Source organism: Puma concolor, chromosome E1, assembly GCF_028749965.1.
Source record: "Puma concolor isolate L17-30 chromosome E1, mPumCon1.1.hap2, whole genome shotgun sequence".
In the NCBI taxonomy this organism is placed as follows: Eukaryota; Metazoa; Chordata; class Mammalia; order Carnivora; family Felidae; genus Puma; species Puma concolor.
In genome coordinates, this window is record NC_141680.1 from 23,481,334 (window position 1) to 23,507,214 (window position 25,881).

At 40.7% G+C, this 25,881-nt stretch overlaps 1 protein-coding gene across 8 annotated transcripts; it reads left to right on the forward strand.

Annotated features, from left to right (window-relative positions):
- Positions 1–22,833, forward strand: LOC112853883 (schlafen family member 5-like). 8 transcript variants are annotated; one of them, XM_086686651.1, is made up of 7 exons: positions 7–126; positions 331–529; positions 10,318–10,461; positions 11,912–12,950; positions 14,199–14,324; positions 18,483–19,203; positions 19,373–22,833. In XM_086686651.1, the coding sequence occupies exons 4-7, from the start codon at positions 11,939–11,941 to the stop codon at positions 20,178–20,180; spliced, it is 2,667 nt and encodes an 888-aa protein (XP_086542777.1). In that variant the 5' UTR covers positions 7–126; positions 331–529; positions 10,318–10,461; positions 11,912–11,938; the 3' UTR covers positions 20,181–22,833. The 8 variants fall into 8 exon arrangements, with proteins under 8 accessions (XP_086542781.1, XP_025773159.1, XP_086542777.1 ...); XM_086686653.1 differs by having other exon boundaries at positions 10,360–10,461; XM_086686655.1 differs by lacking the exon at positions 331–529 and having other exon boundaries at positions 1–126.
- Positions 22,834–25,881: the final 3,048 nt, after the last annotated feature.

The window sequence follows — 25,881 nt, forward strand, 5'->3', positions numbered from 1 at the left end:
CGCTAAACCACCTCCTCAGTACCCTAGGACAGAGCTCGAGGCTGGTCGGGGCTAGTCGAGCTGGAATCCTGGGGCTGCAGGCCTTTCGAGGAAACACCTGCGGAGCGCGCCGCCAGAGCCTGAGAGGTAGGGGGGAAGGGCTGGAGCGGGCTGGGGGAGGACTGGAGGGAGCGAGGTTGTTCCCGGAACTCCGTCCCTGTTGGCGGGGGGGACCTGCCAGCTTCAAAAAATTAATCAGAAAACAGAGAAGCAACAAAAAAGATCCCCCTCTCCCTCCCCGCAAACCCCACGTGTATCCACCAAAAGTAACCAAGGTTGTTGTCCTTGCAGAACTGGGTTCCCGGGTACACAGAATTGGGACTGTTGGTTTGTCCCACTCTCTCCCGCGCGGGGCCCCTCCCCGTGAGGTATCGCCTAGTTCCCCTGGTGTAAAGCGGGCGCCTTGCAGTCAAAATCCTGGTTGCGGACTTGGGAGGTTCCGTCACATTCTGCCGGAGGGAGGCGCTCTGCAGAGGAGAAACCTTGGCGGGTAAGGCGTCTCCCGCGCTCCTTTGCACAAATCCTGCAAGAGCTGGGCTTCTTTCCCTCCCCACGTCTGCGCCCGTCTCCCGAGCTCCCCTGCGCTCCTTTCCCGCTCGGGAGCTTTTGCCCTGCAGTCGGTAGCAACTTCCAACGACAGGCGCACAGTGAGAGATCGGGGAGCCGGGAGGCTAGGAACGCCGAGCGAACAGGGGAGGAGCGGGAGGCGCGCAGCGTCACAGCCTAGGTCTTACCACGCTGAGCTTGATAAAATTTCCCACTGTTCAGGAGCACGAAGAACTTTAGAGGTAAGAACCACATCAGTTACCGGGGCTCCTGAAAGTGAAGCCAGCGAGGTTGTGGCCCGGGGACAAGATAGGGTCAGTGTTCATTGTATTACAAGAAGCTGCGTTCCCAGGATGCCTGTAAGCCCCTGGCTTGCAAGGTCAGTCTTCAAACAGTAACGGCGTGGGGGAGGGTAGGAGGACTCCCAGGGCAGTCCACAAAGCCCTGTATCCCCCAACAAGTGGCTAAAAGAACTCCCGTGGATTCTGTCCAGAGAGGCTAAGCTGCGGTGAATGACTCCATTCCCCGTTTGCACATGACTGTCATAGGACGCAGAAGGGACTCCTTGCAGTGGAGTGCCTAAGAGAGGGGGATGCCTAACGGTGCCCCCCCGCCCACTGATGGCAGGTCTCAGAGCGAAGCCTCTACAAGGAGATGGCGGTTCTGGCTAATGTTGGTGAGGCTATGGCTGCCTTGAAAAGAGAAACTGGTTCCTCTTCAGTCTGCAGGGGGCAGAGGTGAGAGCTCCTATGGCCAGATGAGCCGCTAAGCGTGATAACGTCCTGTGTCAGAAGTGTTCCTTAAAATGTCACAAGACTCTTCTTTTGTTTAAAGAAGAAGATGAAAAATCACCTTAAAAAATTAGAAGAAAAAAGAAGGGGACACCTGGGTGGCTCAGTCGGTTGAGCATCCGATTTTGGCCCAGGTCATGATCTCATGGTTGGTGGGTTCGAGCCCTGCATCGGGCTCTGTGCTGACAGCTCAGAGCCTGGAGCCTGCTTCAGATTCTGTGTCTCCCTCTCTCTGGTCACGCTCTGTCTCTCTCCCTCTCAAAAATAAACATTTTAAAAAATTAAAAAAAAAGAAAATGGACAGTCACAAGTTTTAGTACCTTTTGCGAATCAAAGAAGAGTGAAATGTGATGATAGCCTCCTGGTCGGAATACGAAATGCACAGGTGTTTATGCCTATCAGAAAACAGAAATGGGGCACCTGGGTGGTTCAGTTGGTTAAGCCAACAATCCTTGATTTTGGCTCAGGTCATGATCCCGGGGTTGTGGAATCCAGCCCTGCAGCTGGCTCAGTGCTGAGCCTGGAACCTGATTGAAATTCTCTCTCTGCCCCTCTCCCCCGTGTGCTTTCTCTCTCTAAAATAAAATAAAACTGGGGCGCCTGGGTGGCGCAGTCGGTTAAGCGTCCGACTTCAGCCAGGTCACGATCTCGCGGTCTGTGAGTTCGAGCCCCGCGTCAGGCTCTGGGCTGATGGCTCAGAGCCTGGAGCCTGTTTCCGATTCTGTGTCTCCCTCTCTCTCTGCCCCTCCCCTGTTCATGCTCTGTCTCTCTCTGTCCCAAAAATAAAATAAAACGTTGAAAAAAAAATTAAAAAAAAAAATAAAATAAAATAAAACTAAAAAGAAAGAAAGAAAGAAAGAAGGAAAGAAAACAGTAATCAATTGCAGTATTATTGTCATAGCAACAGGACGTTAAGTTTACAACCATTCATAGTTATAGTATCCCTCAAGGCTAATGCACATGATCACAGGCCAGAGCAACAGTCTCTGAAGACCAGGTGTCTTAAGAGGATTCCTTTGCTAGGGGGAAAAAAAAATCAACAAGGGGAATTTTATGAAATGGAATACTTCCTGCTTTTATGCACCCGTAATGGAAGGGACAGCATTTTCTCTTATTTTGCTGAGGTAATTTTCACTGGCAATTAGGAGTGCCTGCTGTTTTCCGTGCCAAACACTAGATTTCCACTGAGAAGGGAGTTGGCAGGCCTGAAAAGTGTAAATTCACAATTTGCAAGGGAAAAGACAGGGTGGGGTGGTGGTTACTAGCGAATGAATATGGGGCATGCCAAGGTGTCCTTTTGGAGTATGCACGATTTGGGGCTTCAATACCCTAGTCCTAATCAAAGGTTTAGTTTCTATGAAAAAATATTAGTAATAACAGGCACATCAATTTCTACTGGTTTTTGAGCTAAGTATATTATAACAAAATATGTTTTACTTTGTTTTCACCATCATTCATACATATAATTTTTTTAAGTTTATTTACTTATTGGAGAGAAGAGAGAGAGCATGGAGAGGAGCAGAGAGAGAGAGAGAGAGAGAGAGAGAGAATCCCAAGCAGGCTCTGCGCTGACAGGGCACTAACTGATCTCACTAACTGAGAGATCTTGATCTGAGCTGAAATCAAGAGTTGGATATTTAACTGACTGAGCCACCCAGGTGCCCCTCAGATATGTAATTTTTAATAGCTTTATTGGGGTATTGTTGACACGAAATAAACTACACATATATTTTTTTAAGTAAAGCTCTACACCCAATGTGGGGCATGAACTCAGACCCCAAGAACAAAAACATGTTCTACTAATTAAGCTCTGGTGCCCCTCAACTGCACATATTTAAAGTGTACAAGCTGGGACACCTGGGTGGCTCAGTCAGTTAAACATCTGACTCTTTTTTTTTTTTTAATTTTTTTTTTTTAACGTTTATTTATTTTTGAGACAGAGAGAGACAGAGCATGAACGGGGGAGGGTCAGAGAGAGGGAGACACAGAATGTGAAACAGGCTCCAGGCTCTGAGCTGTCAGCACAGAGCCCGACGCGGGGCTCGAACTCACGGACCACGAGATCATGACCTGAGCCGAAGTCGGCCGCTCAACTGACTGAGCCACCCAGGCGCCCCTAAACATCTGACTCTTGCTTTCAGCTCAGGTCATGATCTCACAGTTGGTGAGTGCTAGCCCCATGTTGGGCTCTGGATGACAGCATGGAACGTGCTTGGGATTCTCTCTCTCTCTTTCTCTCTCTCTCTCTCTCTCTCTCTCTCTCTCTCTCTCCCTCCCTCCCCACCTCTCTCTGCCCCTCCCCCACTGTTATGAACATTCAGAACAGGTCTTTGTATGGAAATATGTTTTCGTTTTTCATGGGTAAATACTTAGGTGTGAAATGGCTGAGTCATATGGTAAGTGTGTGAAACTATCAAAGTCTTTTCTAAAATGGTTGTATTTATGTTCCTGCCAGGAGTGTGCGAGAGTTCCCTTTTCTCCATATGCTTGCCGACACCTTGTATGGTTAGTCATTTTAGCTATTCTGATAAGTGAGTAGTGCTATCTCAGTGGAGTTTTATTTGCCATTTCCTAATAACTGATGATGTTGAACAATATTTCATGTACTTATTTGCTCTTCATATATCTTCTTTGGTGAAATATCTGTTCAAATCTTTTATCCATCAAAAAAATTTAAAAAAATTTTTTAATGTATTATTTTATTTTTGAGAAAGAGAGACAGAGTGTGAGTCAGGGAGGGGCAGAGAGCGAGGGAAACAATGTGAAGCAGGCTCCAAGCTCTGAGCTGTCAGTGCAGAACCTGACGTGGAGCTTGAACTATTGGACTGCCAGATCATGACCTGAGCCCAAGTTGGATGCCCAACCTACTGAGCCACTCAGGTGCCCCTAAAAAAATGTTTTTAAATGTTTATTTCTTTTTGAGAGAGAGAGCGAGGGAGGGGGTAGAGAGAATCCCAAGCAGACTCTGCTCTGAGAGCTGCAAGCCCGATAAGGGGCTCAAACTTACAAATGGTAAGATCGTGACCTGACCTGAGACCAAGAGTTGGATGCTTAACCAACTGAGCTACCCAGGCACCCCATTGTACTTTAAAAAATTTTTTTAATATAATTTATTTTCAAGTTAGCTAACATACAGTATATACAGTGTGCTCTTAGTTTCAGGGGTAGATTCCCGTAATTTGTTACTTATATACAAAACCCAGTGCTCATCCTAACAAGTGCCTATCTCAATGCCCATCATCCATTTTCTCCTCTCCCCTGCCACCCCCGTTAATCCTCCATTTGTTCTCTGTATTGGGTTTGCTTCTCTCTGTTTGAAATTATTTTCCCCCTTCCGTTCCCCCATGGCCTTCTGTTAAGTTTCTCAAGTTCCACATATGAGTGAAAACATATGATATCTGTCTTTCTCTGACTGACTTACTTCACTTAGCATAATACCCTCCAGTCCCATCCACGTTGTTGCATCCATCCTCCATTTTTAAATCGGGTTGTTTTCTTATTATTGCCCTTCAAGAATTCTGTATCTAATCTAGATACAAGTGATCAGATATATCATTTGGAAATATATTCTTCTGGTCAGGGGCTTGTATTTTCATTCTCTTAACAGGTGTTAAAAGAAAAGGTGCAAAAAGGTGTTCTTGAAGTCCAACATATTCATTTTTTCTTTTATGTACTGTACATTTAGTGACATCTCTAAAAAAATGTCTGCCAAGCCCAAGGTAAAAATATTTTCTCCGATGTTGTCCTCCAGAGGTTTTGAGGTCAAGAGACTGAACATACAAATGGACACTGGCCAGACCATATATGAACACAGAACTCTTGACCCACAATACTGGAGCAACAACCTCCAGAAGCTAAACCACAGCCCATGCAGCGAAAGTGCTCAGGACTTGGTTAACAACTCCCAGATTCCCTGGTGTGTGGCCCCACTTCTAACTCAGAAGGAACCAAAGAAAGCTAAACAGGCTTCCAAACCAGTCACATTAGATGTGCCATTTCTAGTAAGCTCACTGCCAGCTTCCCTAGAAAAACAACTTCAAATCAGGGCTTACCCGGGCGAGTGCCTCCCCCCTCCTCTCTCACTATAAAGCTTCCCCAGTCCCCTGCCTGCCTCTGAGTCTCTGCCATCGCAAGTGGCTGACTCCCTTGTCACAGTGCAATCTGAATAAATAGCCTCTCATTATTCCCATTTGGGCAGTCTTCATTTATTTCCACATAGTTTCACGTTTTACATTTAGACCTGTGACACATTTTAAATAAATTTTTGTAAATGGCACCAAATATGAATTGAGGTTCATTTCTGTTGTATGTGGATATCCAATTGTTCCAGTCCTCTTTGTTGAAAAAGTAATTACACTTTCTCCACTCGGCATCTTTGTTGTCCATATATATGTGGGTCTATTTCCAGACCCTTTCTTCCCTGAATCTGTTTGTCTTTATACTGGTTCCACACTGTCTTGTTTACTATAACTGTATTATAAGGCTTGAAATCATTTAATGTTAGTATTTCCATTTTATTCTTCTTTTAGAGAGATTTAAGTTTAAAATACCTTCTGTATTTCCAGTGTTCTTTCTTGCTTCGTGTATATTCATTTTCCAACCAGAATCATTTTCCTGCTGCCTGAAGGCTGGCTTTTGCATTTCTTACATTGGAGTTCTACTACAAATAAATCCTTTCAGCTTTTATCAGTTTGAGAAAGTTTTTATATCACCTTCTTTTTTGATTAATTTTTAAAATTGAAATGAAACTCATATAATAAAAATTAATCATTTATTTTATATTTTCTTTAAAAATTTAATGTTTATTTATTTTTGAGAGAGCATGAGCGGGGGAGGGGCAGAGTGAGAGGGGGACACAGAATCCAAAGCAGGGTCTAGGCTCTTGAGCTCTTAGCACAGAGCCCGATGTGGGGCTTGAACTCACAAACTGCGAGATCATGACCTGAGCTGAAGTCAGATGCTTAACCGACTAGGCCACCCAGGTGCCCTAGAATTGATCGTTTTAAAGTGAACAAATCAGCAGCATTTAGGACATTCACAGTATTGTACAACCGCCACCTCTGTCGACCTTCAAAATATTTTCATCACACCCAGATAAAACCTCATTGAACGACTATGCACCAGCCCCCTCTTCCTCTAGCACTTGGCAATCAACCCTCTTTCTGTGTCAATGACTTTATCCATTCTGTGTATTTCTCATAAATGAAATTTTACAATATGTGACTGTCTTAGTTCAGGCTGCTATGACAAAAATACCATAGACTGGGTGGCTTAAGCAGTGAATATGTATTCATCACAATTCTGGAGGCTAGGAAGTCCAAGATCAAGGTATCGGCTGATCTGGTCTGGTGAGGAAAATTCCTGGTTTGCAGATAACTGCCATGGTGGAGAGAGCAGAGAGAGAGGAAGCAAGCTCTCTTGTACTTCTTCTTATCATGGCCTAATTACCTCCACAGAGTTCACAGCAGCTAAGACCATCCCCATGGGGATTAGGGTTTCAACATATGAATTCTGGGAGGGATATAAATATACGGTCCATAGAGTGACCTTTTGTGTCTTGCTTCTTTCACTTAGGATAATGTTTTCAAGGTTCTCCCATGTTGAAGCATGTGTCAGTACTTAACTCCTTTTTATGGCTGAATACTATTCTATTGTATGGTTTGTAGCACATTTTGTTTATCCATTCATGTGTTGATGGCCATTTGAGTTGTTTCCACCTTTTGGCCTTTGTGAATAGTTCTGGTATGAACATTTATGACTTGTTTGAACCTAAAGGATTTGCTGGATCAGATGCTAATTCTATGTTTAACTTTTGTTGTTTTTGTTGTTTTAGAGAGAGAGGGTGAATGGGGGAGGGGCAGAGTGAGATAGATAGATGATAGATAGATGGATGGATGGATGGAAGGAAGGAAGGAAGGAAGGAAGGAAAGAAAGAAAGAAAGAAAGAAAGAAAGAAAGAAAGAAAGAAAGAAAGAAAGAAAGATAGATAGATATGTAGAGAATCTTAACCTCGATCCCCTGACCCTGGGATCATGACCTGAGCTGAAATCAAGAGTTGGACACTCAACCAACTGAGCCACGCAGGTGCCTCTACATTTAACTTTTTAAAGACTCTTCAAACTGCTTTTCACAATGACTGCTTCCTTTTTACATTCCAGCAGCAGTGTTATGTGATTCCTGTTTCTCTACCTCCTCACCAATACTTGTTATTTTCCTTCTATCATCATCATCATCATCATCATCATCATCATCATCATCACCACCACCATCCTGATAGGTGTGAAGTGGTATCTCATTGTGGTTTGGGTTTGTGTGTGCCTAATTACTAATGGTGTTGAGCATCTTTTCATATGCTTATTGGCAATTTGTAAATCTTCTTTGGAGAAACATCTATTCAAGTCCTTTGTCCATTTAAAAAATTGGATTGTTTGTCTTTTTGTTAACTTAATTTTTGAAAAACATTTTCACTGGGTATAGAACTCTAGGTTCATAGTTTGTTTTTCTTTCACTGGTTTAAAGACATTTATCCATTATCTTGTTTTGTTTCTGAAAAAGAACAAAACAAAACAACAACAAAAAAAAATCCTAATGTCATCCTTTGTCCTTCTGTGTGTGTAATGTATCTTTTTCCTCTGGTTGCTTTTAAGATTTTTCTTGTAATCATTGGTTTTGGTCAATTAAATGAAGATGCACTTTGGTATTGTTTTCTTTGTATTTTTGGTGCTTGGAGCTTGTTGAATATTGTGGATCTTGATCTTAATTTTTTACAAGTTACACCAAATTTGGAAAATTTTCAGCCATTTTTTCTTTTAAAACGTTTTTCTTATTTTAGAGAGGAGAGTGATCTAGTCCCTGGTACTCTATTCTGTCTGGGAGTGGGAGTCTCATGTGTGTAGTGTTGAGACTCATAGTTTCATAAGACATAATAAGAAAATCAGTGGCCTCTTACCCTCTACTCTGCCCCCTTTTTCTGCTCTCTAGGCATCCTCTTGCCTCTTTGGCTTTTTTGTTCAGGATTACTTATATATTTCTAAACAACATGCTTATGTTTACACACCTCCCCCCCCCCCCCCACCTTAAATGCTGTCTGTTTCTGGAGATAATGACCTCCCTCCTCCACATTTCACTACCCCTTTTCTCCCTACATCCTGCCAGTATGATTACGTCATCATTTCCGGTCAGAACAATATTCAGAGTTGATAATATTATGACTGTCGTTTTGTTTATAGCTATGCCATGTAATCAGTTACAGGTATGGTTTTTGATACTAGTTTTCATTTTGTTCTTAGAGTTATTGTCTTATATTTGTATTTACATGTTTTCCCAAGTCCCTATTACTAATTCAGCCCCAAACTCTCTACCTCTTCAGCTGACTAACACATGAAGCATCCCATTGGTTGTATAGTGTCCATCCACTGAAGCCTGAAGGCATCTTGTTCCCATTTTGGATAGTGATCCTCTAGGCCTGCCCCACAGCTGTCGTTCTGGGGTCCCATCCAGAGGATTGTGTTGGCTTCTTTTTTTTTAATTTAAATTTTAGTTAGTCAGCATACAGTGCAATATTGGTTTCAGGGGTAGAATTCATCACTTACATACAACATGCAGTGCTCATCACAGGTGCCCTGCTTAATCTCCATCACCCATCTAGCCCATCTCCTACTCATCTGCCTCCATCAACCCTCAGTTTGTTCTCTACAGTTAAGGGTCTCTTGTGGTTTGTTTCTCTCTCTTCTCTTCCCCTCCTTCCCATATGTTCTTCTGTTTTTTTCCTTAAATTCCACATCTGAGGGAAATCATAGGTATTTGTCTTTCAATGATTGACTTATTTCACTTAGCGTAATACATTCTAGCTCCATCTACGACATTGCAAATGGCAAGAGTTCATTCTTCTTGATGGCTGAGTAATATTCATTACATATATGTATACATATACGTATATATTTAAATTTTTTTTTACTGTTTATTCATTTTTTTGATAGAGACAGAGAGTGACTGAGGGAGGGGAAGAGAGAGAGGGAGACAGAATCTGAAGCAAGCTCCAGCCTCTGAACTAACAGCACAGAGCCCGACATGGGGCTTGAACTCATGGACCATGAGATCATGACCTGAGCTGAAGTCGGACACAACCGACTGAGCCACCCAGGCGCCCCTATATATATATATCTTCTTAATCCGTTCATCAGCTGATGGACATTTGGGCTCTCTCCATAGTTTGGCTATTGTTGATCATATTGCTGTAAACATTGGGGTGCATGTAGCCCTTCAAATCTGTATTTTTGTATCCTTTGGGTAAATACCTAATAGTGCAATTGCTGGATCATAGGGTAGTTCTATATTTAGTTTCTTGAGGAAGCTCCCTACTGTTCTCCAGTGTGGCTGCACTAGTTTGCATTACTAACAACAGTGCAAGAGGGTTCCCCTTTCTCCACATCCTCGCCAACACCTGTTGTATCTTGTTAATTTTAGTCATTCTGACAGGAGTGAGTTGCTATCTCATCATGGTTTTGATTTGTATTTCCCTGATGATGTTTCCCTGATGATGAGTGATGTTGAGCATCTTTTCATGTGTCTGTTAGCCATCTGTGTGTCTTCTTTGGAAAAAGGTCTATTCAGGTCTTCTGCCCATTTCTTAACTGGGGTTGTTTGTATTTTGGGGGTTGGGTTTGATAAGTTCTTTACAGATTTTGAGTACTAACCGTTTATCAGGTATGTCATTTGTAAATTTCTTATCCCATTTGGTAGGCTGCCTTTTAGTTTTGTTGATTGTTTCCTTCGCTGTGCAGAAGCTTTTTATCTTGGTGAAATCCTGATAGTTCATGTTTGGTTTTGTTGCCCTTATCTCCAGCAATGTGTCTAGTAAGAAGATGCTACAGTTGTGGTCGAAGACGTTGCTGCCTGTGTTCTCCTCTAGAATTTTTATGTTTTCCTGTTTCACATTTAGGACTTTCATCCATTTTTAATTTATTTTTGTTTATGGTGTAAGAAGTTTCATTCTACTGCATGCTGCCATCCAATTTTCCCAGCACCATTTGTTGAAGAGATTGTCTTTTTTTTCCATTGGGTATTCTTTCCTGCTTTCTCGAAGGTGAGTTGACCATACAGTTGTGGGTTCATTTCTGGGTTTTCTATTCTGTTCCATTAATCTATGTGTCTGTTTTTGTGCCAGTACCATATGTCTTGATGACTATAGCTTTGCAGTACAGCTTGAAATCCAGAATCGTGATACCTCCAGCTTTAATTTTCTTTTTCAGGATTGCTTTGGCTATTTGGGGTCTTTTGTGGTTCCATACAAATTTTAGGACTTTTTGTTCTAGCTCTATGAAAAATGCTGTTGGTATTTGGATAGGGACTGCATTAAATGTGTAGATTACTTTGGGTAGTATAGACATTTTCACAATGTTTGTTCTTCCAATCCATGAGCATGGATTACTTTTCCATTTCTTTGTGTCCCCTTCAAATTCTTTCATTAGTGTTCTATAGTTTTCAGAGTATGGATTGTGTTTTCTTCTCTCTCTCGGGTTCTGTCTTTGGTTTCCTGCAACCTGTTTTTAAGGAAGGAAGCTGGATGAGGAGATAGCAGGACATCTTGGTTCACAAAGAACTGTCTTTTGATGGAGACCTGTGTAATTATGTGTGAGTTGGTCTAGTCACTCCTTCTTTTTACTCAACTGCTACCAAAGAGTTAAAGATAAGCAGCTGCAGAAATGTTCATCCCTCACACTGCCCTTCCATCATGAGGTGTGGTTGTCAAGATGGTGTGTGCACACTTTCACTCAGCTTTACCTCTTCTGAGATTCCCTGTTGTCACTTAAAGTTTAGGAAATGCCAAAAGCCCACCTCAACCTGCCAGCTGGGTTGATCCAAACAGTCAATAATTTGTCCGTTTCTAATAAATTATGTATGTGTGTGTATATGTATATACTTACATATATGTATATACTTACACATATGTATATACTTACATATGTATATACTTATATATGTATATGTATATACTTACATATATGTAAAATTTACATATATATATGTAAGTTTTCATGAGATGAGAACTTCTTGAACGAGGGAAAGCTTAAAGATCTGTTGAATAGCAACAATCCAAGAATAGCCCAGTCTCAGTGAGAGGAGAAGGAGCACCGAGAAAATCAATACACATCAGCACACCCCGGGGACACCACTGACAGTGAAAACTTTCTGGTTGCATTGCAGCCCCCGTCCTCATGTATCTTTGCACAATTTCTACTTTTCTGCAGGTGATCTGGGAGACTTTGCCACTCAGAGATTATGGCACAAACAGTTACTAAAATCACAGCATCAAAATAGGCTCTTGATCATTTCTCAGTGGCAGTGGGCTTCCAGTAGACTTAGCTCCTCCCCTTGGCCTCTGCACTTATTTCATGCACAAAAGTGGCCTCAAACTCTGTGTGCATAAATGAAGTGACCAGCTTCAGAAGAGTGGCCTCAAAGTGTCAGTTTTCCCACCTCCCCTATGCTTGTCCTCTTCTAATCGTTCTGTCTTCCTGTTTCTTATATTTCAGGGTAGGAAAAGGACCTGTGCTGAGAAGATGAGTCTCAAGGTTGATTTGGAAACAAACTTTGCCGAATGTGTCTTAAATGCAGGAAAGATCATCCTTGGGGATACACAAAGGAAAGGAATGAATCCTGAATTGCGGAAAAAACAGAGGAAAAACATCTTGAAAGCAATATGTGCTCTGCTGAATTCTGGTGGCGGAGTGGTCAAGGCTGAGATTGAGAACAAAGACTACAATTATGAAATCCATGGAGTAGGCCTGACGATGCCTTCAATTTTTAAAGACTATTTAGATGAGATGCAGCAGGGAGAACTCTTTTTGATTTTTGTGAGATCCTGGAACGCAGATGCCTCTGGTGTACGAATCGCTACCTTGTGCTCCAATTTGTACTATAGATACAGAGCATCTACTGATGTCATGGATTCTAAGGAAGCATTGGCATTCCTCAAAGGCAAAACTCAGACTCTTAGGAATACTGATTCCAGTTCATTAAGTCCACACAAAGTTCAGGTTGGTGTGCGAAACGAGTATAACATAAGGGCCTCAGCTGCTGCTGTATTCGCTAGAACTCAGCTTCAGTACCTAGAAAAGCTCAACTTTACTAATTCCCTCCACGTTGAATTTAAAATGTTCTCAACAGAGGAGTCACAGTGCTTTCACGAGAGTCTCCCCAGTTGTGTTTCTGCATTTGCAAACACTGAAGGAGGGTATATATTTTTTGGTGTGCATGATGAGACCCATGAAGTCATTGGATGTGAAAAGGACAAAATAGATTTTGACATGTTGAAGGCTTGTATTGATTCCTGTATTAGGAATCTCCCTGTCCATCATTTCTGTACACAGAAGCATGAGATAAAATATGCTGTCAAATTCCTTGAAGTACACAATCAGGGGACCCTCCATGGATATGTCTGTGCAGTCAAGGTGGAACAATTTTGCTGTGCAGTGTTTTCCAAGATGCCCAGTTCCTGGCAGGTGAAGGACAATTGTGTGAAACAGCTGGACACGAAGCAATGGATAGCTTGGATGATGGAAGCCGACCCAGGTCAGGGAGCAGAATCCACAATGATTATAATGTTCATTTGGGGGGACAGAAGGGGAGAGGTGAGGAGGGAGGAACTAGGGTATTATTTCAAGATCTAGGCAAAGAAAAGCACTGTCTTAATTGCACATGCCTGATTTGTGATTTCCGATAGATACAGTTGGTAGGTCACTGCACTTCACTCCCTCTGCCTATCTTGAATACCCTGCATTCAGCAAAAAGATGTTGCCTTGGGCTAATAGACCTACTAGAGGTTGGTGCAGGGTGCTGTCTGACCTAGTAATTTTTATTTTCACTCCCTTTCTTGTGTTCATTTTGAAGTCTCTTCTTTACCTTTCTGAATATGAACTCCTTTATTCAGGAAATTCTTTTTCACGTGCACATATGTGTCATCTTTAACCCAACCGTCACTTTTCCCTGCCTTTCCGTTCTTGGTCCCTGGAATAAATATTCTCCCTTTCTCATCGCCCCTCTTCCATTCTGAACCCAAACACAACTAGTCCGTGGCTAGCTCTCTCCTTTCCTACTTTTCCTTTTCAAAGTGAACATGTGCTACTCACCAAGAATGATAAGCCAGAGTAGTATTGGTGATGTACATCCCACTTGGAAAAAGAAAGTCCAAGATGAAATGAGACAAATTAATGGAAACATTTTCAAAAGTCCACAAAAATAAAGAACATTTCAGAGTCTTCTCAGAAATATGTATCCATTGAACTTTATTCCTTCTTTTTAAAAAATTTTTATTTATTTATTTTGAGAGGGATAGAGAGAGCACATGAGCGGGGGAGAGAGGTGAGGTGGGGAGGGGGAGAGAGAGAGAGAGAGAGAGAGAGAGAGAGAGAGAATCTCAAGCAGGCTCCATGCTCAGTGTGAAGCCTAATGTGGGGCTCAATCTCATGACCATGAGATCATGGCCTGAGTCGAAATCAAGAGTTGGATGCTTAACCAGCTGAGTCACCCAGCACCCCAAACCTTATATACTTTCTGATTGTATTTTTAAAATGTAAGCATTCTAAAAAATAAAACATGAGTTTCAGTAGAATACAATTAAATGAAAACTATTGCTCCATGTAGTACCTCACCCTGCCCAAGATATTAGTAAACTTTCTTGAGTTGACTCAGAATGTATACACAAGGATCTGTGGGCCAAGGCTTTGGGTTCTAAGACAAAGTGAAAGACTACAACACAGCTTAGCTATAATTTGGAGTCTGCATTTTTGCATATTGAACTGTTACTTCTTACTTCCTAAGATCTTTCCAGATTTTCTGAGATGGTCCTTGCATTGAGTTTGTCATCCACTACACCCCGCAGCAGGACTGTGTGCACTCATAAGAATTTTGAATGTCTGGAAGCACAGCAAAAACGTTACTTTCCAGGTAATTCATGTCTGGTTGCTTTGGAGCATGTTGGTTGTTCATTCATATGAAAAAAACCCTGGACTCCTATTTATATTATAGAAAAAAAATCAATTCCAGAAGGTTTAAGGACTTAAATGTCAGAAACAAACCCTTGAAACTTTAGTAGATGTACACAAATAATTTTGCATCATTGAGGTAGGACAGGATTTCCTACACTAGACCTAAAAATATTAACCTTAAACAAGAAGATTGATAAATTTCACCACACTAAAATTAAGAACTTATGTTACTCAAAAGATACCTTAAAGAGAGTGAAAGAATCCATGACAAACTTGAAGAAGATTATGAAATCCATGCAGTTGACAAAGAACTGGTATCAAGAATATATAAAGAATTTACAAAACTTGTTAAAAGCACAAACCACCTCGTAGACAAATACACAGTAGTTATAAAGATGTATTTCTCCAAAAAGGAAACACGCATGTCCAATAAACTTAGGAAGGGCTGTTCAAGCTATCGGGATGAGTGAAACGTACTTCAAAACCACAAGTAGATACCATCCTACACTATTTAATTGAAATAACAGATGTTGGAGATGTTCTGGGTAATCAGAATCTTTTTTTTTTTTAGCGAGATACAGAAAGAACGTGAGGGGGGAGAAGAGCAAAGGGAGAGAGAGAATCCCAAGCAGGTTCCATGCTCAGCACATAGCCCAATGCGGGGCTCAGTCCCACCACCCTGGGATCATGACCCAAGCAGAAATCAAGAGTTGGATGCTCAACCAATTGAGACACTCCAGCGCCCCTAAGCAGAATTTTTGTACATTGCTGCTATGAATTAAATTGGGTTAATCCCTTTAGACTAAATTGGTCATTTGGATATTATACCAGTCAGTAACTTTTTCTAGTTTCTAGAGAAGCATGTGTACATATGCATCAAGAGATGTCTAAAATTGGAGAGATCCCCGTGACTGCTCTAGGTTACTATTCGTACTGTAGTATATTCACCTAGTGGAATACTATTCAGCAGTGAAAATGAATGTACTACAAATATATGCAAGCATAAGGCTGAATCTGAGTGACATAAGTATGTCTTGTCATGACTTTACTCATAGATTTACCCAATTCTTTTATTGATTGTGTAGTGTTTCGTAGTATTCCTAAACATAGATGTTACTAATTTTAGCTGCTTTTATTGTAAAATATACTATACGTACAGAAAGTACGTTGGGTGTAGAGATTACTTAACTAAATTTAAACTTTAAAAAAGAATAATTAGTACGCAGCAAAACCTGTGTAACCACCACCTAGGTCAAAAAATAGAACTTTGCAAACTACCCTGCTACCACTTCTTTAACCAGTCCTTTCTTTGATGGAATTTTATATGACACCTAATTTTTTTCTATTTTCAACAATGCTACAATATACATTTTTCTAAAAATGCCTTGAGGTGTTCCTTAAAGATAAATTCCAAATAGTAACAAATTGCTGGTACCCTTCGGTGAACGTTGCCAAATCGTAATTCAAAACATAGACCAGAATCCACCAAATGGTATTATCATGGCATTTCTCTTCTAGAAGAAGCTGGGAATCATTTTGTTCCACCTAAAAGAAAAGGACACGTGGAGATTATTTTGATGGCAACCACATGAAATTGATAAATGACTTTGGGAAGAATTGTCATTTTTACAACAGTGAATTTCCTCATAGGTGAACATGGGATGTTTGGCCATTTATTAAAGTCTTCTTTTACTATATTTCATCAAACCCAAGGAAACAATATTGTATTATTATTTTATTTACCACGAATAAAGAAAATATTGCCAATTAAATTAGAAGATGTATCTTGATTTCAGAGAGATTAAAGTACACTTATAATCAGTGAAATAGGTTACATCTCTTGATTGTTTTGGTTTTATCTGTATTGTTGCTATATATGTCAAATTTTATTCCTAAAATGATAAGTCAGCCAGAGAAAGACAAATACTATATGACTTCACTCCTATGTGGAATTTAAGCAAGAAAGCAAACAGAAAAAAAAGAGGCAAACCAAAAAACAGACTCTTAACTATAGAGAACAAACTGGTGACTATGAGAGGGGAGGGGTGGAGAATGAGTGGAATAGGTGATGGGCGTTAAGAGTCACTTATCATGATGAGCATTGAGTAATGTATAGAATTGTGAAATCACTGTATTGCACACCCAAAACTAGTGTAATACTATATTCTAACTACCCTAGAATTAAAAAGTTTAAATTTATTACTAGAAGGAGATCCTTATATGATAATAATTTCTGATTGTGAATTGCTGGCATTTAGGAAAGCTCTTAGCTTTAAAATATACATTATACCATTTCCAAACATTTTACTTAATAATCGTATTAATGTAAAACCAAAGGTAGTTTTGAACTAACCTTTCCTATGTTTATATATTATTCCTTTACTTAGTTGAAATCGTTGCTCAATAATTTGAAAATGATGTTAAATTAAAATAGGAGGAGGAGGAGGAGGAGGAGCCCTTAGTTTAGTCCATTGTATAGAAAATAACTTTAGTATTTGTCTGAGCCCAGACCAATGGTACTGGCGTGTCCAGATTACTTCCTGGATACTTGATGTACCACAGGTATCTTAAACTGAACATTTCCAAAATCAGTCTTCCATGCTGACAATCTTCTACTTGTTCTGTATATTCTGAATATTAATCTGTATGAAGTATTCTTTTTCTGCCATTTCTTCCACATTGTGTCTATGAATTGGAGAGTCCATACTCCATCCAGCCAATCACAGAAATCTGGATTCATGCTTGTGTCTTCCATCTACCCTGAATTTAAAATTTAAATTTTGTGTTTATTTTTTTCCTGGGGAGAAGGTTCATAGATTTTGTTAGAGTCCCGATTTGGGCTTGTGATGCCAAAAGTTTCAAGAACCCTTTTTATACATATAAAACACCTAAATCTCTTTTAAAAAAATACTTATAAAAATTAATTTTTAAAATTTACATATATAAAATGGGCTTTTTTCTTAAAGAATTCTAAAGGTTTTTAAAGGTATAGATTCATGTAACCACCACCAGAGTAAAGACACAGAATAGTTCCATCACCCAAAAAAGGCCCCTTCATTCTGCCCCTTTGTGGTCAGAATTCTCCAATCCCTAACCCTTAGCAGCCGTTGATCTATTTTTCATCCCTATAATTTTGCCTTTCACAAAATGTCATGTAGGACACCTCATATAGTTTATAACCAATGATAGGTGTTTCTTCCTGATTTATGGAGACATAATTGGCATATAACATCATCTATATAAGGTGTACAGCATGGGTTTTTTCCCCCTATTTTTAAAAAAATCTTTCATTTTTTAAAGTAATCTCTACACCCCACACGAGGCTCAAACTCACACCCCCAAGATCGAGTTGCATGCTCCACCACCTGAGCCAGCTGGGAGCCCCCAAAATGATTTTTTTCAAACCTGTACATATTACACAATGATGACCACAATAAAGTTAGCTAGCATACCCATCACTTCACATAATTACCATACGTGTGTGTGTGTGTGTGTGTGTGTGTGTGTGTGTGTGTGTGTGTGTGTGTTGAGAACATCTACGTTCTCTCTTAGCAACTTTCACATATATCACACAGTATTGTTAACCCTAGTCAGCGTTGCCAGGTGCTAAGATGGCACCATAAGGCCTTTTTCTCCATCCTCATTTCCTCCTTTGTGCCTTTCACTTTAGACATCACAACACAAACTTCTTGGAGGTGCTTGCATGAGTTTCTTTTCTTGTGCTTTACTCATGAGTCCCCTGTTGCCTATCTCTCCATTCTCGCATCCTTCAGAGGGCTAACTCACAGCCATCCCTTAAGCAGCTCCGGTGTCTCCTTCTTCAGAAAGACTTCCACATTTTCTTTTTTCCTGAGGGCTCCCTCTCCTTGATGATTGCATAATGCTCTGTGCACTTCTTGCCCATTGCATTTACCACTTTGTATAATTATTGTTTGTCTCTGTTATGCCAGTCACTTATCATCTCCATTGGACTGGGAATTGTTTTATTTCCTATCACTAATGCATCCTTATGCTGACACGTGGTTGGGCCCAAATGTGGATTGAATCTATTACGGATAATGATGATTCTAGCTTGTTTGCAGATTCTCGAATTTATTCCAATTCTTTTCCTGTTTAGTATTACCAGACAGAATGGTGTATGCACCAGAAAGCGTCTACAAGGAGCTGTTCTCAACACATAAAGGACTCAAAAACTTAATAAATAAGGAAATGCGCTCTTTCTCTCAAGGAATATTGATATTCTCTCGAAGCTGGGCTGTGGACGTGGGTCTGCAAGAGAAGCAGGGAGTCATCTGTGATGCTCTTCTGCTTTCCCAGAACAACACCCCACGCCTCTACACTATCCTCAGAGAGTGGGACCCAAGCTGGAAGGGCTACTCTAGGAAAGTCGCCCGCATCTTAAAACAGACGCTGGTGAACACAGGTGGCTACACTGGGAGATTGTGTGTCACTCCCTTGATCTTCCTACTGAATCCTGATAATACAGCAATGACTCTTCATGATTTGGATTTGCAAATTTACCCCAACTCCTATAACCTTAGGACCACCCAGCACATGGAAGCTCTGTTACGGTCCCTTGTGATAGTCTTGCTCGGATTCCGATCTTTCTTAAGTGAAGAGCTGGGCTCTGAGGTTTTCAGCCTCCTCACAGATAAACAGTATGAGTTGCTTTCAAAGAACATTCGCATGACTAGAGAACTGTTTGTTCATGGCTTACCTGGATCAGGGAAGACCATCCTGGCTCTTAGGATAATGGAGAAGATCAGGAATGTGTTTCACTGTCAACCAGATGATATTCTTTACATCTGTGAAAATCAGCCTCTGAAGAATTTTGTGAGGTATGCAGCCTAACTATAATGATTTTTTAAAAATAATTTTGGCTAGTGTGGTTTTAAGTTTGCATGTGAAAAGTCATATTGTAATGACTAGGTCCAGATGTGTTTAAGAATATAATTGGCTTCCTTTGTTTGAGTGGGGTAACTTGACTGTGTTTCTCTACATTTTCAGCCAGAGACATGTCTGCCAGGCAGTGACCCGGAAAACCTTCATGAAAAATGACTTCCAAAAGATTAAGCACATCATCATCGATGAAGCTCAGAATTTTCGCACTGAGGATGGAGACTGGTATGAGAAGGCAAAAGCCATCACTCAGAGAAAAAAGGATTGCCCAGGAATTCTCTGGATCTTTCTAGACTACTTTCAGACTACCCACTTGAGCTGCAGTGGCCTCCCTGCTCTCACAGCCCAGTATCCAAGAGAAGAGCTCACCAGAGTGATCCGTAATGCAGATCCAATAGCCAAATACCTACAAGAAGTAATGCAGGAGGTCAGAGAAAATCCTCCATGTAACATCCCGCCTGCGTCCCTGGAGATGGTTCATAAAGCTGAATGGGCTCAGGGTATTCCGGGCTACGTGGAGATTATGGAGTACTTGGACATGGAAGATATGGTGTTCCAAGTAGCAAAGAAATGCCACTTTCTCTTTAGGAATGGTTATTCTCCCAAGGACATTGCTGTGCTTTTCAGCAAAGCAAGTGAAGTGGAAATATATAAAGACAAGCTTCTAAGAACAATGAGGAAAAGAAATACATCTCAGCTTGATGGGGAATCTGATCTTTTAGTACAGATCCAAGATGCATCGGATATCATGGCCAATCACATCGTGTTGGACAGTGTCCGTCGATTTTCAGGCCTGGAAAGAAACATCGTGTTTGGGTTCAACCTAACAGCTGAGCCAGATATTTTCCATAATCTTCTGCTCTGTCTGGCTTCCAGGGCAAAGAAACATCTCTATATTCTGAAGGTTCCTATTTGACAGGAAGATCCCAGGCTAAGAAACAATTAGGTAGCTCTCATCTCTAGTTAACCATGAAACTATTTGATCTAAACATTGAATTATCGAGTATTTTATGAGCACTCACTCTGAGCCATGTACTCTCCTAGGTGCTGGGGATCAGGGGTAGGGTATCAAACTAGGCAGACAAGATTTCTTCTTTAGGGCAGAGGTAAATCACAGACAAGTAAACAAATACAAGTACAAGACATTTCAGATAGGGGCACCTGGTTGGCTCAGTCAGTTAAGTTTCCAACTGTTGATTTTGGCTCAGGTCATGTTGTCATGGTTTGTGAGATGGAGCCCTCCTGTCAGGCTCCATGATGACAGCACAGAGCCTGCTTGAGATTCTCTCTCTCCCTCTCTCTGCCCCTACCTCATGTTCGCTCTCCCCACTCCTCTCTTTCAAAATAAATAAGTAAATATAAAAAAAGAAATTTCAGATAGTAATTAGGGTCATCAGAATAGTAATTAGAGGGCCCTGAGATGCAGACATTGTGTGTGTGTGTGTGTGTGTGTGTGTGTGTGTGTGAACACGTAGGCAGGTATAGAGGGAAGAGCTGGTTATTCATGGTGGCTGAGGAAGCACTCAATGAGGGAAGGAGTCACAGGAATATCTTTGAGCCATATGTGCCAGGCAGACTCAGATATTGTGACTTTAAAAAAAATATTTTCACTATTTTCAATACAGCAATGGTGCAGAAATGCTTGATATCATGTACTGGGAGAGTATGAAGGACACAGAGAGGTCATGTGTCTGGCCTTTTATGGGCCAGGAATGGTTGTGGAATATTTCAAAATATAAGATCAGAAAGTACAAACTGCAATTTTTTAGAAACCACATTACATGATTATTTTCCATTAAGTTTTTTTTAATGTTTATTTATTTTTGAGAGAGAGAGAGAGCACAGGCTAGGGGCAGAGAGAGAGCGACACACAGCATCTGAAGTAGGCTCCAGGGTCTGAACTGCCAGCACAGAGCCCGATGCAGGGCTTGAACTAGTGAACTGTGAGATTGTGACCTGAGCTGAGGTCCACTGCTTAACCGGCTGAGCCAACCAGGCGTCCCTATGCCTTTCCATTTTTATTCTGTTAGTGATGGTAGTAATTCTGATCACTATCTTTGAAAACATTTTGTGTGCCTTTTGGTTATTTGGGATCTTGGCTCCTTAGCTCTGCTTTAATATTATTCCCGTGGAGAAAATAGGTTACTGCATGAACCTATTCCCCAGGGAGACACAATTCCCCAGGGAGACACATTGTATTTTATTTCTTAATTTTAAAATAAAAGGGCCTTAAGAAGATGAATGTACTGGACTTTAAAGGTCCATTTTGCTTTTAATTTAATCTAATAGCCAATGAAATTATAAAGTAAATATACGATATCTTTATTCTGCAGAATCTTGAGGATTTCAGCTAGTTTCTCAAAGGCTATTGCTATAGAAGAATTTAGGAAGTCTCTAAATTCAATGAAACAAGCCTTGAAAGACAAAGTGAGGAAGCAGCCAAAAGAGACAAAGAGGGATCTTGCTAAGGACACAGATTGTGAAACAATACAGAATAAAAAATAAATTAGAAGCAACAAGAAATTGAAAACCCCGTTCCTGACATAGAGGAAGTCTTGAGATAATCACACAAATGGAGAGAAATTAGACAAATATTACTGTAGTTATCAAGAAGATCTATCTAGAGTGTGAGGATCCAGTAAGAATGGATATGGAGTAGAAAAATCAATAAGTAGAACAATAAAAATGTTCTAAGATATAATATGGGAAAATTATAAAATATATCTTCAGATTGAAAGATTTCTTAACAATCACAGCAGACAAATCCAATTGTCTGATCCTTCTGGCTTCTGATTTCTCTGGAGCAATATTCAAAGCAACAAGACAACGGGCATGCTGTATTTCAATTACATTTGATCTCTTTTATTGGCTTATTGGTTCTAACTCTTTGTGTTGTTATTTTAGTGGTAGCTTTAGGGTTTACAGTATGTATCTTTAACTTATCACAGTCTTCTTTCAAGTGATATGATACCATTTCATGTGATGTATCAGAACTTTACAACACTATCCTTCCATTTCTCTCCAGGCTTTGTGCTTTGTCCAGAGACATTGTACTTCTATAAAAACCATAATATGTTGATGTTATTTTGCCTTAAACAGCCACTTGTCCTTTAAAGAAGTTTAAATAATATGAAAAAAAAATCCTTATTCTTACCCATGCCGTTACCATTCCCGGTGGTGTTCATTCCTTTGTGTCTTGCATCATATTCCTTCTGCTCAAAGGAATTTCTTTAACATTTTTTATAGTGTAGGTGAGTTATTGATAAATTTGTTCAAATTGTGTACGCATGGAAAAAGTACTTCACCTCTGCTTTTGAAACATAGCTTTGTTGGATAGAGGCCTAGGTTGGTAGTTTTGTCTTTCAGTAACTTACATATATTCCTTCATTGTCTTTCATCTTACATCATTTCCAAAAATACGCTGTAATCCGCATCTTTGTTCCTCTGTACACAATGTGGTATTTTCTCTGACTTCTCTTAAGATTTTCTCTTTAGTCTTGGTTTAAGCAATTTAATTATAATAATGTTTGGTAGTTAATAAATTTCTTGGTGAAGGAGCCAAAATGGCACATGGAAGTTTTTTTGTGTGTCTCACATCCATGAAATACAGCCAGACCAACACTAAACCATCCTGCACACCTAGAAAACTATCTGAGGATTAACACAATAATCTGCACAATCTGAACCACAGAATTCAGCAGGTGTGTGGCACAGAGAGGTGAACTGGGGGAAAGAGAAGACACGGAGGGCAGGGAGCCGCTTTTGCATGCAGAAAGAGGACAGAGATGGGGTGGGAGAAGAATATGGGAAAAGCACTCCCCCCCCCCCCGAAAGCAGCTGGAGAGAAAGTGGAAACAGCCACAGGGACTGAACAAAAAAGGGAGAAAGGAGAAAGGAGAGGGTTTAAATTCTATTAATATTCTAAAAACAGGGGTAGTGCAGAGCCTGAAACTCTGCCACTCAATACCTGGTGGTGTTGTCATGGGAAGGGCAAATCCCCAGGAGCAGAGAGCAAGGTCCTCAGGGTCATCAGGCCTCATGGAGGAGAGGTGGTTCTCCTGATGGAAGGACATATGGTAGATGTAGGGTAGCCAACCCACAGGAAAAGTTCCCAGTGGACCCCAGAGAACAACCACATTTGGTGGTGCTGGAACAAGGACGTTAAATGGCAAGTCTGGTGCCAGATGTGTGTTGTGATGTACCATAATCCCTGAATCGCTGCCACTCCACGATCACGTGAACTTTCTCTGGGGTGGGTTGGCACCCAGCCACAGTCTCTGGGCATCAGCAGCAGCATGGTCTTGAGAATGTTCCCGGGGACAGGTGGGCACCTGGCCCTTGCTCAGTGAGACCCTCCCCCCAAAGGTCTGAGCGGGTCAAGACTGCAGTTCCTCAGAAGTGAGGGGATGGGAAACAGCTGCATCTGAGATAAAACTCAGGAGGGATGTGCTGCCTGGCAAGCTGATGGCTTAGTCATGGACAATAAAAGTGGGGAGCAGATGGAAGCTGGAGACAAAGGAGGGATACGCGATTGCTGGTCAGAGCACAGAGTTCTAATAGTAGAGACTGGGAAGCTGGGTGATGCCATTTTCACCCCTCCCGTGCATGTGCATACACACCACTAGACTCCACAACAATCTACCCCAGTAAGCTAAGCAGCACCATCTGGTGGAGAATGGAGCCATTACAGTAAGCCCTGCCCATCTGGGCCAACCTCACTATTCAGAAACACCACAAGTCTCTCCATCCTTTCATTTTATTCTATTGCATTGTATTCATTTTTCAAATTTCCAATCATTTTCTTTTTTTCCTTTCTTTTCTCATCTTTCCCTTTTTTCTGTAATCAAGCTCCTTTCAACAACCAAACCAGAACACACCTCGGATATAGCATCCTTTATTTGATTTTTTATGTGTTGTTTTTAATTTTTTAATTTTAATTTTTTTAACTTATTAATTCCTTTTCTTCTTTCAAAATGACAAAATGAAGGAATTCAGCCCAAAAGAAAGAACACGAAGAAATGACAGCCAGGGTCTTAACACAGATACAGGCAAGATGTCTGAACCAGAATTTAGAATATTAATAATAATACTAGCTGGGGTTGAAAACAGATTAGAATTCCTTTCTGCGGAGATAAAACCGAGTCAGGATGAAATAAAAAATGCTATAAGTGAACTGTAATCTCGAATGGATGCCACAGTGGCAAGGACAGATGAGGCAGAGCAGCGAATCCGAGATATAGAGGACAAACTTATGGAGAACAATGAAGCATAAAAAAAGAGGGAGACCAAGGCAAAAGAGCACGATTTAGGAATTAGAGAAATCAGCAACTCATTAAAAAGGAACAACATCATAATCACAGGGGTCCCAGAAGATGAAGAAAGCAAAGGGCGTAGAAGGATTAGGTGAGCAAATCCTAGCAGAAAACTTTCCTAATCTGGGGAAGACACAGACATCAAAATCCAGAAAGCACAGAGGACTCCCATTAGATTCAACAAAAGCTGACCATCAACAAGGCATATCATAGTCAAATTCACAAAATACTCAGGCAAGGAAAGACTCATGAAAGCAGGAAGGGAAAAAAGTCTTTAACCTACAAGGAAAGACAGATCAGGTTTGCAGCAGACCTATCCACAGAAACATGGCAGGCCATAAATGAGTGGCAGGATATTGTCAATGTGCTGAATTGGAAAAATATGCAGGCAAGAATTCTTTATCCAGCAAGGCTGCCATTCAAACTAGAAGGAGAGATAAAAAGTTTCCCAGACAAACAGAAATTGAAGGAGTTCATAACCACTAAACCCACCCTGCAAGAGATTTTAAGGGGGACTCTTTGAGGGGAGAAAAGACAAGGAAGAAAGACCAAAAACCACAGACTAGAAAGGACCAGGGAACACCACCAGAAACTCCACCTCTACAGGCAACATAATGGCAATAAATTCATATCTTCCAATACTCACTCTAAATGTCAATGGACTAAATCCTCCAATTAAAAGACATAGGGTAACAGAATGGATAAAAATGCTGTTTACAAGAGACCTACTTTAGACATAAAGACAACTTCAGATTGAAAGTAAGGGGATGATCATGCTAATGGTCACCAAAAGAAAGCCGAAGTAGCCATACTTACATCAGACAATCTAGACTTTAAAATAAAGACTGTATCAAGAAATGGAGAAGGGCATTATATCATAATTAAGGGTTCTATCCACCAAGAAGTCCTAACAATTGAAAACATTTATGCGCCAAATGTGGTAGCGCCCAAATACATAAATCAATTAATAACAAACATAAAGAAACTCATTGGTAATAATACCATAATAGTAGGGGACTTCAACACCCCACTCACAGCAATGGACAGGTCATCTAATCAAAAAATCAACAAGGAAACAATGGCTTTGAATGACACACTGAACCATATGGACTTAACAGATATATTCAGAACATTTCATCCTAAAGCAGCATAATATATACATTCTTCTCCAGTGCACATGGAACGTTGTCCAGAATAGACCACATACTGGGACACAAATCAGCTCTCAGCAAGTACAAAAAGATTGAGATCATACCGTGCATATTTTCAGACTACAATGCTATGAAATTCGAAATCAACCACAAG

Bases quoted from the DNA above. Each gene is read 5' to 3' on its own strand.
- LOC112853883 (XM_086686655.1), top strand. From the start codon at position 11,939: ATGAGTCTCAAGGTTGATTTGGAAACAAACTTTGCCGAATGTGTCTTA. The intron at 12,951-14,198 runs GTCAGGGAGCAG...TTACTTCCTAAG, and splicing joins GATGATGGAAGCCGACCCAG to ATCTTTCCAGATTTTCTGAG. The intron at 14,325-18,482 runs GTAATTCATGTC...TTTCCTGTTTAG, and splicing joins GCAAAAACGTTACTTTCCAG to TATTACCAGACAGAATGGTG.